This window comes from Apium graveolens, chromosome 5 (assembly GCF_009905375.1).
Source record: "Apium graveolens cultivar Ventura chromosome 5, ASM990537v1, whole genome shotgun sequence".
NCBI classification, from domain to species: domain Eukaryota; kingdom Viridiplantae; phylum Streptophyta; class Magnoliopsida; order Apiales; family Apiaceae; genus Apium; species Apium graveolens.
Window position 1 is genome coordinate 148,273 of NC_133651.1, and position 13,998 is coordinate 162,270.

Genomic DNA, 13,998 nt, shown 5'->3' on the forward strand with positions numbered 1-13,998 from the left:
TAATCTTAGTTACCTAAACTCTTCATTTTGCTTCGAGTACCCATGTCGGACACTCGACACTCGGACATGGGTCTGGACACTTGGACACTTATTTTAGGCCAAAGACATGTAAATTTTTCAGAATATTGCTGAGTCCGAAACTTGGATATGAACCCATGTCCGACACCCATACCCGAGTCCGGGTAACATAGAATTTAATTAAGATAAATCGTTCCGTATAGAACCACATTATCTTGTAATATGTGATTTTGGATGTGGTGTCACTGGCTGGGTGCAATACAACCAATTACCCAAATCAAATATTAAAGGTGAACATAATTAAATTAAGAAGATTATATATAATATAAAAATTATAGAAGATTACATTTTTCTCATTTAGGAGTATATATGTATCCTTCTAATGATGTTAAGCCTATTAAACAATTTATTACAAATCCACCATACAGCAACTTATCTCTAACTAGTTAATATGCTGTTGTTTCTTAGATAAATCTTATTTAGTTTTGCCTATTTCTTTTAAAACCATCAGAATGGTCTAGGATTGATGATTTCTCACATTCCGTAAACACATAACAAGTAAGAAACAAAATCTATTATATATATGCATGTATATTAGGTTGGAAAACTGTCTTGTTGACACTACACAAGGTTCTATCGGTAGCTAGCGAAGCTGGGACATAACATATAGGTCTCTGTGCTACTGGACTGAGCAGGCTGAGGTGGAAATATAGAAAAGGTAGAAACGTTAGTTGAAAATGAAAAACACTGAGCAGATTTTATAATGCTACTTGGAAAATAGTTTCCTGCAATGTGTTCCTGACTGCAGTCGCAGACCAGTTGTCCCACCAGATACAACCTCGCCAATTAAGTCTTTGAATATCATCCGCTCTATATCTAACACAATTCCTGGTAGCTCAGGACTGTAAGCTGCCCAATCTGAATCATTTTTCATGTCCACACTTAAGACTGTTGTCATGCTGTCATAGTCACCAACCACTCTGGAGTATGTACCAGGTTGTTCGTCAGTAATTTTAGAGCACAGTTCTTTGAAAAGCTCATCTCCTCTCATGCTATTTTCTTCCAGATTATTCTGGTGAATCCATGGTTTAAGTGAACCTGCCAAAGCTGATTTGTGAGCAAGAATCTCATTGACAACATCAAACAGTAGTTTCCTCTGAATTGCTTTACTGAATTTTGATTGTGCATCCTTTTCATGGTTTCCTTTTATGAGCTTGGTGCTCCCCGCCACTTTCTCTAGCACGTGAAACAATTTGGGATTCAGGGGTAGTTCTGATGGATGGAGCTGAATGGCTGTCAAGTTGGAGCCATGATCCTTAAGTACTCCCGCTGCTACTAAAATCTCAGCAATGTATCTGTGTTCGGAATTGTTATCATCACAAACAGATATAATGCAATTTTTGGTAGCTTCGTCTTGAGTTTTCAGTAGTCGAAGTTTATGAACTAAGTGATTGATGTTTTCAAGTTTTCCCTGATCAAACCTGTTGGTGCAACTAGATCTGTCGTTCTTTATGTGATCTATATACACTGCTCCTGCCTCGTTACTATTCCAAGTATTATAACCTGAGCAGATAGAATCAGTGTCAGGCATTGTATTTTATGATTAACCAAATGGTATATACAACCCGCTTTTGAGTAAGTGCTCATATTTAAAAGTGCATTTGAACATCTGACAAAAAAGAAGTGCATTTGAACAATTATTAGGTTTATGATCTTTTGTATTACTCATCGTTTAACAGGGCCGAACAGGCATGCCATGTAAACAAGTTGGTCCGGTGGTGTGTTATTGGTTGACCTACAGTCAGGTAAGAAGTCTTGGCTGTATATTTGTTTGTTGAGTGGATGAACTAATAAGAGAAATAACATCAACAATTAGGCTACAAATTGTTGCAGTCTAATTGAAGCTGTTTTTACCGTAGATCTATTTCTTTCATGCATCATGAGGTCTGTTTTATAGCTGATTCATGCTCATGATTACTCTTTTTTCTGTTACTACAACTCTAATAGCAAATAAATCATTGTGTAGTAGTTATTTTCACTATGTACTATGAATATTGCAAGTCAAATGTGGAGATGCGCATGTGTTTCGTTCTAAATAGGAAACTAACCCTGAAAAGCACTTAGTCTCTTCTTGATAGGAGAGGGGAAGTCTTCTTCATAGAAACTAATATCGAGAACTGAGACAGGACTCGGTTGTTCCACTGTAACTGTCGCAAGTTCAGCAATTAACACGTCTTCAGGCAACCTAGTTGCAAAATCCTGGACAGGAAATATGAAATCAATTAGTATGTTATATTGTATATATAATATTAATATATGACACGGAAGATAGAATCGCGTACTTCTCTATTGGGGTCCTTAGGTCGGAAAGGACCAGTAATCTGCTCGTTATGATTTTTGCCTGTTGTTTCTGTCCTCATTTGTGAATCTAGGCTAATGCCACTTTCTGATTGCATAGAATCTGCATGACCTTGATGACTCAAGTTTCCTGCTTCATTACTTGACCAGTTCATTTGGTCAATAAATTTTTTTGTTGGCAAGCCTGATTTTATTGGGTGCATAATTGATTGCTTCCTGGATGTTCGCGGATCTGTTGATTGGGTGTTCAAACAGGCAAGGTTATCAATCTCTTTCTTCTGCAATCTTTGGTCCAGATTCCTTGAGCTCCTGACATTACTGGCATGATTATCTCCCCCAATGTGCTGAAGCACTTTTGGATGTTGCGATGATCTAAGGATTCCAACCTTTGTCTTTATCTCGTTGGGAGGTTGGGGCCAACTAGAAGCATCTCTAGGATGATTTCTTTTCATAGTAATATCTGTAGCTTTACGCTTATCAACTAATTCCAGTATGTTGTGTGCATTATCGCTGGACCATTTATTATGAACTGGCTTGCAGTCAATTTTAGTTGCAGGTTTCTCAGTCTGTTTATTTGGTTTCATGATCACAATCTGAGATCCATGTCGTTTTGGAGAACTAGACCCCTTGACGACGGGTGAGGTAGGATTGTTACTTTTCTTCTGCTGTGTGGACGCCTGATCAAGGCTGCTGGATGGGCTGCTCTCGCTTCTGTGAGACTCAAAGTATGGAACTTGCTCTTCTTTCTTGTTCTCCAACTTCTCTCTTTTGTTTTCCATTGCCTCGAGTATCTGTTTAAGTGCTCTGAGATCCTTTCCAGACTTTTTAAATTCAAGTTCAGTCAACCTTTTCTGAATCTCACCATAAACAGAAGGTGATGTTTGAGGAGACTGTTTGAGGGCTTCTTGAATTTTAGAGGTTTGTTTCTGGGAGAAGCATTTGCTCTCTGTCTGTTTCCATGGAGCTTGCTCTAGCGAGGATTTTGAACTTGAGGTTGACTTCTTGAGTGAGTTATCATGTTTCAATCCAGAAATCCGTGACAATGTTGGAGATCCAGTAACTTGATTCTGCTTGCTTTTGTCGTATATTCTTGATGTTCTTGAAATTGCATCAGAATCTTCCTTTGGTAAATTTTGACTCTCATCTGTTGGAATGAAATCTGGGGTTGGTTCCAAACCCATCAGCCTGGCCACAATGGCAGATGGCCGCTTATTACTTCCAGGCTCCTGGTTTGGGCAGATAGTTTGCCTAGAAATCCCAGTTTCGGCATCTGTTTCACTAGGCAGATAATTTGATCTTGATTGAGAGGCAGAACTTCTAATGGTACGCTCTCTACTGTCCAGTGATAGCCTTGGAAGTTCTTTGAACTTTGCGGATGATTTCAGTTTATTTTGTGAAATCCTTTCATCATAAGAGTACCGAGGAGCATCCCTTGGTGTCAGGGTTGGAGAACCATACTTTTGTTCCTTGGCAGTGCGGGGTGCACCTCGAGACTTCCCAACAGTGCGCAATGATCCATCATTTCTGGTTATTTTTTGATTAACGGATTTATGCTGCTGAATAGGCCTTGGGGAATCTATGTGCTTCATGACTTGCATCCCGACTTTCTCTTTTGTGGTTTTAACAGATAAACGGTTTGTTTCTCTGTACATGGAGTCCTTCACTATATCCCGAATATCAAGGGATTGTGGCAACAAGTGAGGGGAAGAACTTGGTTGTCTAGTGAGCAATGGTGGAGACGTAATTTTACTAAAACTACTTTGGCAGGATGTTGAAGGTTCTGATTGAACTTTTTTATTCCAATCAGCTGATGAAAAGGTTGATGAAGAACAAGAGGATGAAAAGGATGTACGTGATGGTTCAACAGGGGCCATTAGCTTCTCTTTTCCTACCTGTTTTAAATATGTTTTCTGCATCGGTAAGTTAAATATCCCAGAAACATTGCTTCTACTAAGAAATTTATGTTGAATTTTAGTATTTACCAGTGTTCCCTGCCTTGTCCCACTCTTCTCTGTTCCATGGCTGACATATTGACCTGTGCATATAAAATACAAACATCAGATTTCTTGCGATGAAGACATTTTGGTGCTCAGGCGTGGGATATCCAGTCTCCACACATTTACAAGGAGCTGTAAGAGATGCACGTATAAGAGTAAGTATACATGCATATTAATGTAATAACTCTCTTTTAATCTAGGCATTTGATCAGAAACTATCAACATGTCTATGCATGTTAAGTCTTTATGTATTGCAGTATTCGTCATATCTCGTATTGATCGTAGAATAACTTGCAAACATTTTACTGAGGATACATATAAATTGTGTAATTCCTAACTAAATTTAACTGCAGAAACAGAATAAGCAAAAGTATGAGCAAAATAGATGTACTCAAAATTCTAATGCATCTTTTACAAATAGGTAACTCGCATATTTATGAACTCGCGTTTTTTAGGATATAGGAGGACAGAACAACAAAAATACATTAAGTTGAAGCATCTTTGGTTTAATTTTTTTCATTCACAGTTCTATATTCAAAAGCACCTACAATTGATACTAGGCATTGTAGAAAAATATAACCTGATGGGGGTCTTTTGTGGTTGTGTCCATTGACTCTTCGGCCAGTAAGAAAATATTGGCGGCCGAAGAGCTGAAATATTCCACTCATGCATCCAAGATGATTCTGCATATCTGTTTCTTTATCTGTTAATGAATGTAAAACCTTTGTAGACATTGTTAACGTCAACTTCTCCTATAGAATGCTTAGTATCATCTACCAGCTTAACCGGCTTTTTCTGTTTACAATCTTCTTTTACCAAACACACGTAGAATGAGCTTTCCGCTACCTGATCACAAGAATTTATGGCATATGCAGTCACTGTATCATCTGATTTGATTAACAAGACCCTTATGCGCAAGTGAAATGATATATTATGTGACTTTAGAAAAGATAGAATGGACTTGAAGAGGTATAGGATATTGAATGAAATAATGTATTAGGCGCGATACGACTTGTGACTAGGAGCACCAGCAAAAAATAAAAAAGTTTCCGGAACTGGTAGCCAACTGTCGTCTGAAAACCAAAAGAGATTGTTATAAAGAAATGGAATGGAGCCAGCTCTTTACAGTTTCTAGTATCTCCCCCACCTTATACGCTTCTAAATGATCATAACTGCTAACTGTGTAGAGACTCTGCAGATTGCTCTCTAGATTTCTTCTCACAGGAGTAATAGAAATAAGTTTGTTATAGCTTTCACAAGAAAGGGTTAATAGAAGGGAGATTTATGTGACATTTAGAGTACTGTGCAATCTGTTTTGGAAGGGTGGGGAAGGGTTGAACTGAGGGTTTTTATTCTAACTTTAGAGGAAGATTGGAGTATTATTTTATAAAGTAAATTTGTTATATAAAAAAAGGATGTGTGGGTCTGATCTGGTGTGAATTTGTGGGTCAGATCTACACTGTCATTTTCTTCTCACTTCCATGTGGACAAAATAATGGGGGTGGGACTGAATTCTGAGACTCTCTACATGGGCATGTGGAGATTGTCAGAGGGTGCAAGAAATGGGTTAAGTGGATTATGTACTGGCAAGGCACCAGAGTCTAAACTCTAAAGCCCTTTTTCAACCATTCCCCTCCTCCATTTCACCAAACTACCCTTGATGCAGAGCTTCATGTTTTCACCTGTTTGCATAAAACACAAGGGGAGGTCGGGAGGGACTGAATGCCGCAATGTTTCGTGTTATTTTTTTCGCTATACATGTGTTTCATAGAATGCATAACTAACAGAATTTACGTAATCTTCCAACAGAGTGGTGTGCTGTTAATTTGGTTCAAATTTAGTTTTTACGCGTGATACATCAGCTAAATGTTATTTATGTATGTTATACTAGGCATCTGCTTGTTCCTCTTTATGCATTATACTTTGTATTAATGCCTCTGTATTCTGGGAGCAGGAGGTAGGTGACTGAAGCTACCCAAATACATCTCTCTCCTACTACGAGGACTGTAAATCTTGAGAATTCTAACAGTAGTTCAAATTTTAGCAACATATAGAAGAAAACGGTCATAGAATATCTTACTACCAATGTTAAAGGTTCACATTGATGTTACACTGCTGAAATGCGACAACATTATGTAACACTGATGAGCTTATGAGTTATGAACATTTGCAGCAGACGCCTGGAATTTGTATGAGCAAGTTTTGTGCCTGGTAATTTTGCCAAGAAGTAAAAAGTAATTATGAATAACCTCGAGTTTTTTACGTTACCATTTTAACATCATTCCTGAACTTGGTAGACCAGTGATTTTGCTAATACTTGTTTTTATGTCTAAATATCATATTGCTAGCGTTTAGCCATGCCCTTACTTCCCGCAACCATCAGTGTCTTCAGAAAATCTTTTTTATTGCGACATGTCATTCTCAATGACAATGTGATTAGTTATTTGCCTGAAATATATGTATTAAATTAGGATGTACATCACAGGAAAGACTCAATAATTTTGTATAAAAATATAAAGTAGTCTATTTCTGGAGATTAAAACTGTAGCATTCCCCTTTTAACTTGGCATCTTTTCTAACAAGATCTTTGTGCTGAAATAGCATCATATGATCTGAAATAACTGTGGTCCAGAATCTAGTCTATTGGTCCTGGAATTAAATGCAAGAGGGTATATCATCTTCTATAGCATAGAATATCTAGCTTGTACTGCTAGGGTTTAACACAGTTGTAATATGTAAAATTGTCTATTATACTTATAAGAGCGGTTAAAAAAAGAACAACGATAGAAAGCCAGTAAGGTCATGGAGCTTGTCTGAATAATAGTCGGGAAATTTAGTTTCCGGTAGGTAGCTGTAGTATAGCTATAGTAAATTGCATGAGATGTTAATAATTCGGTTCTTGGTAGAGCGCTAATCAGAGGATATCTATCTCACATATGGAATAATTCTATTGAAACTGTGACATGACATTTTCTTGCACATTTTCATTACAGGTATTTACAGGAATGCAGAATTAAACACCTCCTTTTTTTTGAATCTGTACCTCTATTGAATGTCAATTGATGCTCACAGCTGTTGCAATGTTGTAGTTCCTAGAAGTGAAACATGAAGGAACAACTTTTGGCTTACAGCTAGCATCGGCTACAGTAATCTGTAAGAGCTTTCAAGTTTCGACATCTTTTCTTTTTGCCTGTTTTAAGTTTCTGTACATTTTGTAGCATTATGAAATAAACATTTATTTGCTACTTTCTTTCTGTTCTTTTGTGAATATACTAAAAAAAATGTGTACAAATTAAAATGAATAGCTGTTAGAGCTTGTGACTCTGCGATATCTCCAGCGAATGGTTCCCACCACCTAACGCAATGTCAAGAACTGTCTGCTTCTAACCCATCAGCAGTCCATTCTTTGTGGGTACTTGCTCTTATCCTCCTCTCGTACGCGATAGTTCTAAGTCTATCATGCGAGCTTGGGTTAGTCTCGTCGATTGATAATGACACTGTTAATACACATATTCAGTACTGTTCTTGATTCTGGAATGTCTTCTTAACTATATATTCCAGAGTAACATGCTAAAGCCATGTGATCAGTTTGTTAGCTTGAGAAATGGAACTTCTGTAGTCAGTACTTCTTGTCATATAATTTTATACATGCACTGCTAATTGTATATTATAAGCTTGCGTACATATGAAGAATTGAAGAAGCTCATATTAAGTAGGGGTCATGGCGGTGGGATGTTGTGCTGGCCCTTTTCAGGATTAGTCGAGGTGCGTGTAAGCTGTCCCGAACACTTGGTTATTGAAAAAAAAAAGAATCAAAGTCATGTAGATAGTATTTTAGCTAACAAATGCAGAGCCTAGCTACAGGAGGGTAAATAGCTTAATTGGCTAATTATAAATAGGGTTGATAAGCTGACACTTGAATGTGATGGTTTAGGTTTGAGGTTAAGAATATGCAGAGAAGAAAGGATACATGAGCACGTGGAGAAGTTAAGAGATCACGTGAGGGGGATGGCTGTAGGCTGTAGCTGCAGCTGGCTAAACCAGAAACTGTTGATATCTATCAACCACATCCTTATACTATGTTCAAGCACACCAGCAGGCAGCAGCCCACAATTATAGCTATACAATTGTAGGCACATGATCCCCAACCCCAACCTTAGGGCATCTATTATATCTCTTTCAGCTTTTTAGTTAATTATCATAGAAAGGTCCGTTGCAACCGATTGTTATAGCATACCGTATATAGCAGAAACTTATGGGGTATGTAAAAAATATGGACTCTCATGCATTCACACCAAAATTATAATGTGGTACGGTATGCTGCAACAACCACCGATTGTTACCTGACCGGATCCCATTATATATTAGATAGCTTGTCATTGCAAGTTAGTTATATAAAGGCTTCTAATAATTAAAGGGTTCCAAAAAGGTGCTCAGAGATTGTGTAACTACTAATTAAACTAGTTTATAGGAGTAGTTATCCTATTATACCAAGCCATGAGATGTCATCTCTTGTATCACATGGTACAAGTATAAAATTAAGCATATATTAATTGGAAGTTTCATATCTAAATGGTTTGTTCCTGCAGAATTCAGCAACAAACATGCATGGTGGGAAAGACTTGGCAACCAAGACACAGCCCTCTTTTATGGTCTGTTAATTGCTTCACTTTAACTAACTAATACTTCATTTACTTAATTAAGTTACATATAAATTATAGCAAATGGGGAATTGAATTTTAGCAAAAAGTTAGTTATAGTAATACTTGTTGGCAAATTATCCACGGTCAACTTAGCTAGACCGCAATAAAACATTACGGAAGGTGAGAGTTACCGTAATGAAACATTACGACTGATGTATTGCATCCAACAATGGTTGTGGATAAGTTCCCATGTTTATTTATCTATGACAAGTTTAACACTAAAAATTTGATAAATTCAAGAGCCTACATCGTCTATATGCACTGTTTTTGACAAATATGACTTATAATACAAATGTGTATCTGTTCTAAGAAATTCAGAAGCCTAAATCGTCTATCAGGACTTAATTCATAGGATTATAAGCGCCACCCCCCTAAGGCTTTTGCCTATCCTCGTAATGGACGGATAATTAGCAAAAATCGCTTGACGGGGACCAGATTCCCATTTTAATTTGTTAAATTGAGTGTTTATATAATGTTTGAGAATGACAATACAGAGTTTCTACTTTATAGCATGCATTGCATAAATTGTTCTATACAATGAATTGTTTTTAAAGGAAATAATGAATTTGTAACGTGGTGCTCTTAAAAATATTCCTTGAATCAGAAGAATGAATTAGGATGAATGTAAAAAGTCAGAGACTGACAATTCATAAATCATAATAATTTTGTATATTTAACCCAATTACATGGACAGATCACTAATTTTAAATCATCCACTTCACATGCAAATTCTCATTCAATTCCACCGCATGATCAACAAATCTATAGGATTATGATCTGGGATCATTAGGCTAAACACGTTCTGGTTTTAGGATCTTACCAATAATTAATTAAGCGTGTGATTAACAGATGTATTATGTATGGATTTGGATTTTAGAAAACAACTCAACGAACTTTCGACGTACACTCGTCGTTAATCTGTTGTTTGAATTTTAAGTTCATTTTTCGCCGCCGCATTGTTTGAAAAACGAATAAATTTAACCACTTTGTCATAAAAAAACAAACCAAACCAAAACAAAACAAATATACTCAATTTATACTATGCGGTTTACCTTGGTTCGGTGATTTGCTGGCTATTGCGTGAGTTCGTATGGTTTACCCGTACGCACCCGAAGGTAGCGGTTGCGGGTTATCTACGATTAAAAAAAAAAGTAAGATACTAAGATGTATGCAACCCTGGTCACCCTACCTATACTCTAAAAGCAAACCAAACCAAATATACCAGTGTGAGCAGTTAAGATGTACGTAGATCATGTCCAACGAATAAGGAGACTGTTTTCGTGAAGATATCGACTTAGTTCACGATAAAATATTGTGTTTAGGATTATATATATATATATATATATTCGAGAAATAAGATTTATCAAACACCTTGCAAATATATAATTTAACTATTTCATAGGTCGGAATGGGTTCCAAATAACGAGAGATATGTAAAAAGGAGGTCCGATTCCTACGCATGACCAAAAATATATAGTATAAGATAAATATGTCGCCGTGCATCTCAACAGAAATCGAAACTTTTACATTCTTATATACAGTCAAACCTCGATCAATTAATATGTTCGGGACCAGAAAATTATATTCATTTACTGAAATAAAAAACACATTATCTCTCTGAACCAGAAAATATTATTCATTTTACGAGATCTTTCGTTTATCGAATATCGAGGTGCTCATGTATAACACATGATGAGATGGTGCAGTGCATGGGTTGTAGACACACACACAAAGATGATTGGAGAAACCAAAGAGATATAACAAGCAAAGATGGAGAGGCAAAAGGAGTGATGATCAGAAGGAAGATGTAATCCCCGGCAAGCAGTAGGGTAAAGCAATAAATTGGTAGCAATGATTCGAAATTTAATCAAGTACATTGTACTATTCATGAAAAATGGCCTGCATCTTTGCATTATTCAACAGTTGGGTATCTATATTTATCATGATAATGATATCCTCATGTCATGTTTCCATTATAGTTAACTTGTCTCTACTTTTGCCCTGCCCCTCTTGGATAAAATTTTGATTCATTTCTAACTTTAGTTTTTTGGTTTTTTGCACTTCTTGCAAGTTGTAATGTAACTACTTTGTATCGTAAATGTAATTAGCTTATTGTTTCTATCTCTTCATTGAAATTACCTTACTATACACACAGTACGGTATATTACAATAATCGTTTGTTGCTGACCAACTCATATCTTAAAAGTCGATAATTGTATATTATAATTTATCAAAACACGAACGACATATTTATCAGACACTAGCTTACGAGTCTACTAAATACAAGGCCAAACAATTTTAACCCTATTTTACCCGGGTACACACACTTACACACCCTTCTTATCTTTGATAAAGTTCAAACACGTGATACGTTATACTGTAACAATCATTCGACCCTGACCAGCCTATCTTAGAAGTCGACAATCGTATGTTATAAATTATCGAAACACGAACAACATATCGATTAGACACTAGCTTACGAGTCTACTAAATACAAGGCCAAACAATTTTAACACTATTTTTCCCGGGTATACACTTACACACATTTCTTATCTTATTTTTGACAAAGTTCAAACACGTGATATGTTAGACTGCAACAATCATTCGACCCTGACCAAGTCGACAATCGTATATTATAATTTATCGAAACACAAACGGCATATCTATTAAACACTAGCTTACGAGTCTACTAAATACAAGGTCAAACAATTTCAATACTATTTCCCGCGAACAATATTACACACCCTTCTTATCTTTGAAAAAGTTCAAACACCCTTCTTATTTTTTACAAGATCCGAACTTTCAACATCCTGTAAAGTAGGCGAGGGTGATACAACTACAACAAGACGAATGAACATTACTCCTACAACTACTACTTACCACGATCGAGTTTAACGGGCTTAACATGTGCCAATGCTACTAGTATGTGGATCAGTTTGACTAAGAGCCAGAGCATTCATCATTCAATCAATGTACAAGCTTAAAAACGTTACTTGTATGAAATAAACGTACCACTGGCATAATGATTCAAATTTCCATGCATTTACTCAATAAATATTGCATCGTTCTTCGTGCAACACGACTCCCTAGGAATGATTGGACTCCATTTAACTACAGAACAGATTTAAGGTATCCGTTGAGTTTGAGTTGCAGTACAATTTGAGCTTCATATGCATATTGTACGGCAAAATTTTTTATCAAACCAAGACAAATTCTATTTGAGTCAATAATAATTTTATATTATTTCAAAATTATAATAAATTTCTTTTAATTAATATTAAATAGTACTCCCTCCGTCCCTTTCAATTGTTTACATTTTTTAGAGAGTGTCCGACACACATTTTAAGGTGCATATAAAGTATAGTTCTGTAATTTTTTTTACAATTTTGTTTTTCTGAATAAAAATTAAAACATTCAACTTTTATTCAGAAAAAAAAATTGTAAAAATAAGTTACATAACTATACTTTTTAGGCACCTTAAAATGTGTGCCAGACACTTACTCAAAAATGTAAACAATTGGAAGGGACTGAGGGAGTGTATAATTGATGAGATCGAGACCATTAATCTTATTAGTATATTTAAAAATAATAATATTAATATTTGTTGTTTGCGGGATTCGAACCTGAAATTTGGATAGCATATAAATAATAATATAAATATTTGTTGTTGGCGAGGTTCGAACGTGGGAGTTTGAGTAGTGTAAAATAATGGTATAAATATTTATTTTCGGCGGGATTCGAACCTAGAAACTTGACTAGTGTATATTACTTTAGTATTTAGATCAATAGTTTTGATCACTTGATTAAAAAATCCGACGGTCATAAATGGGGATAACCAAACAAAACCAACAAAAAAATAGCATACATTGATTTCAAATTATGGAAAATCGTTAGGGTTTGACTGTTTTAAGATTACATTCCGCCGCAAGACCGTTACTTAAGTAAATTTGGCTTATTTCTTATCGTCCAGATTCGGGTTCGATATTCGTTCATCCCGAAATTTTTTTTAATACCGGATAGTCAGATAAAGGTATATGAGCCTAATTATCATTAAAAAAGAGAGTAAATTTGTCCTCCATGTGCTATTTTGTTTCTAGGGATTTTACTGAGTAAAATTTGAAGTCGGTACATGTCTCTTTCTTTACTTTCAACTTTTGCTTCTTGTATTATTCTAATTTCTGAGTATAGTCTCTTCCTGGTACATGTACTTTTGAAACCATGCTATACTGATCTTCAATAATATCTTTTTCTTTCAACATCTGCACTTTCAAATTAAACATTTTTTCAATTTTTGTTTGATAAACATGCATAAAAACAATAATTAATATTGTGTGTGTCCTAGTTTATCACATACTTAAAATATACTCCCTTCAGACCATTGAATTCTTAATATTTGAAATATAGTGTTCGACACACATTTTAAGATTTTTATCTACTATAATTACATAAATAATTTTAAAAACTTTTTTCGTTGGAATAAAAATTAAATGTTCAAATTATTATTTAGAAAAAAAGAAATTTTAAAATAAGTTATGAAACTACACCGTATAAGAGTCCTTAAAATATGTGTCGAACTCTTCATTTCAGATGTTAAGAACTTACCGAGTCGGAGGAAAGTATCAAATACTGAAAAATTCAGTACATGGGATGGGGCAGAGTAATATGAAATCATTATCAAATAAGTATGGCCATTAGGCCCAAACTATGGAAAAAGTGGTCAAAAACAATCAACTCGGCCTCTTTTTCAACAGTCCATGATTCAGTGATGGACCAATCTGACACTTTGTGAAGGACCACTCTTTAGCAAAGCTTTGTTCACAAAGTTCAGTTGTAGAATCCAATAATGCAGTTTTCAAGGTTGCTACCAAAGAATATCATCTGGAAAACGTTTAAACACTCTTCTTCTGAAGGTCCAGAAACAA

General features: G+C 35.7%; 1 protein-coding gene and 1 long non-coding RNA gene across 4 annotated transcripts; one reads left to right on the plus strand and one right to left on the minus strand.

The window, feature by feature from the left end:
- Positions 1-577: 577 nt before the first annotated feature.
- On the minus strand, positions 578-5,737 carry LOC141661753 (protein LONGIFOLIA 1-like). Its single transcript, XM_074468745.1, has 5 exons — positions 4,954-5,737; positions 4,359-4,411; positions 2,361-4,268; positions 2,127-2,277; positions 578-1,581 (listed from the first exon to the last, which is right to left on the minus strand). Exons 1-5 carry the CDS (start codon positions 5,105-5,107, stop codon positions 785-787), a joined length of 3,063 nt encoding a protein of 1,020 aa, XP_074324846.1. The 5' UTR covers positions 5,108-5,737; the 3' UTR covers positions 578-784.
- LOC141661754 (uncharacterized) lies at positions 4,155-8,743 on the plus strand. Of its 3 annotated transcripts, none has more exons than XR_012550130.1 (5): positions 4,155-4,294; positions 4,438-4,528; positions 6,328-7,366; positions 7,463-8,138; positions 8,308-8,743. It is a non-coding gene; the product is annotated as an uncharacterized LOC141661754 (long non-coding RNA). The 3 variants fall into 3 exon arrangements; XR_012550129.1 differs by having other exon boundaries at positions 6,328-7,216; positions 7,367-8,138; XR_012550128.1 differs by having other exon boundaries at positions 6,328-8,138.
- The last annotated feature ends 5,255 nt before the right edge of the window (positions 8,744-13,998 follow it).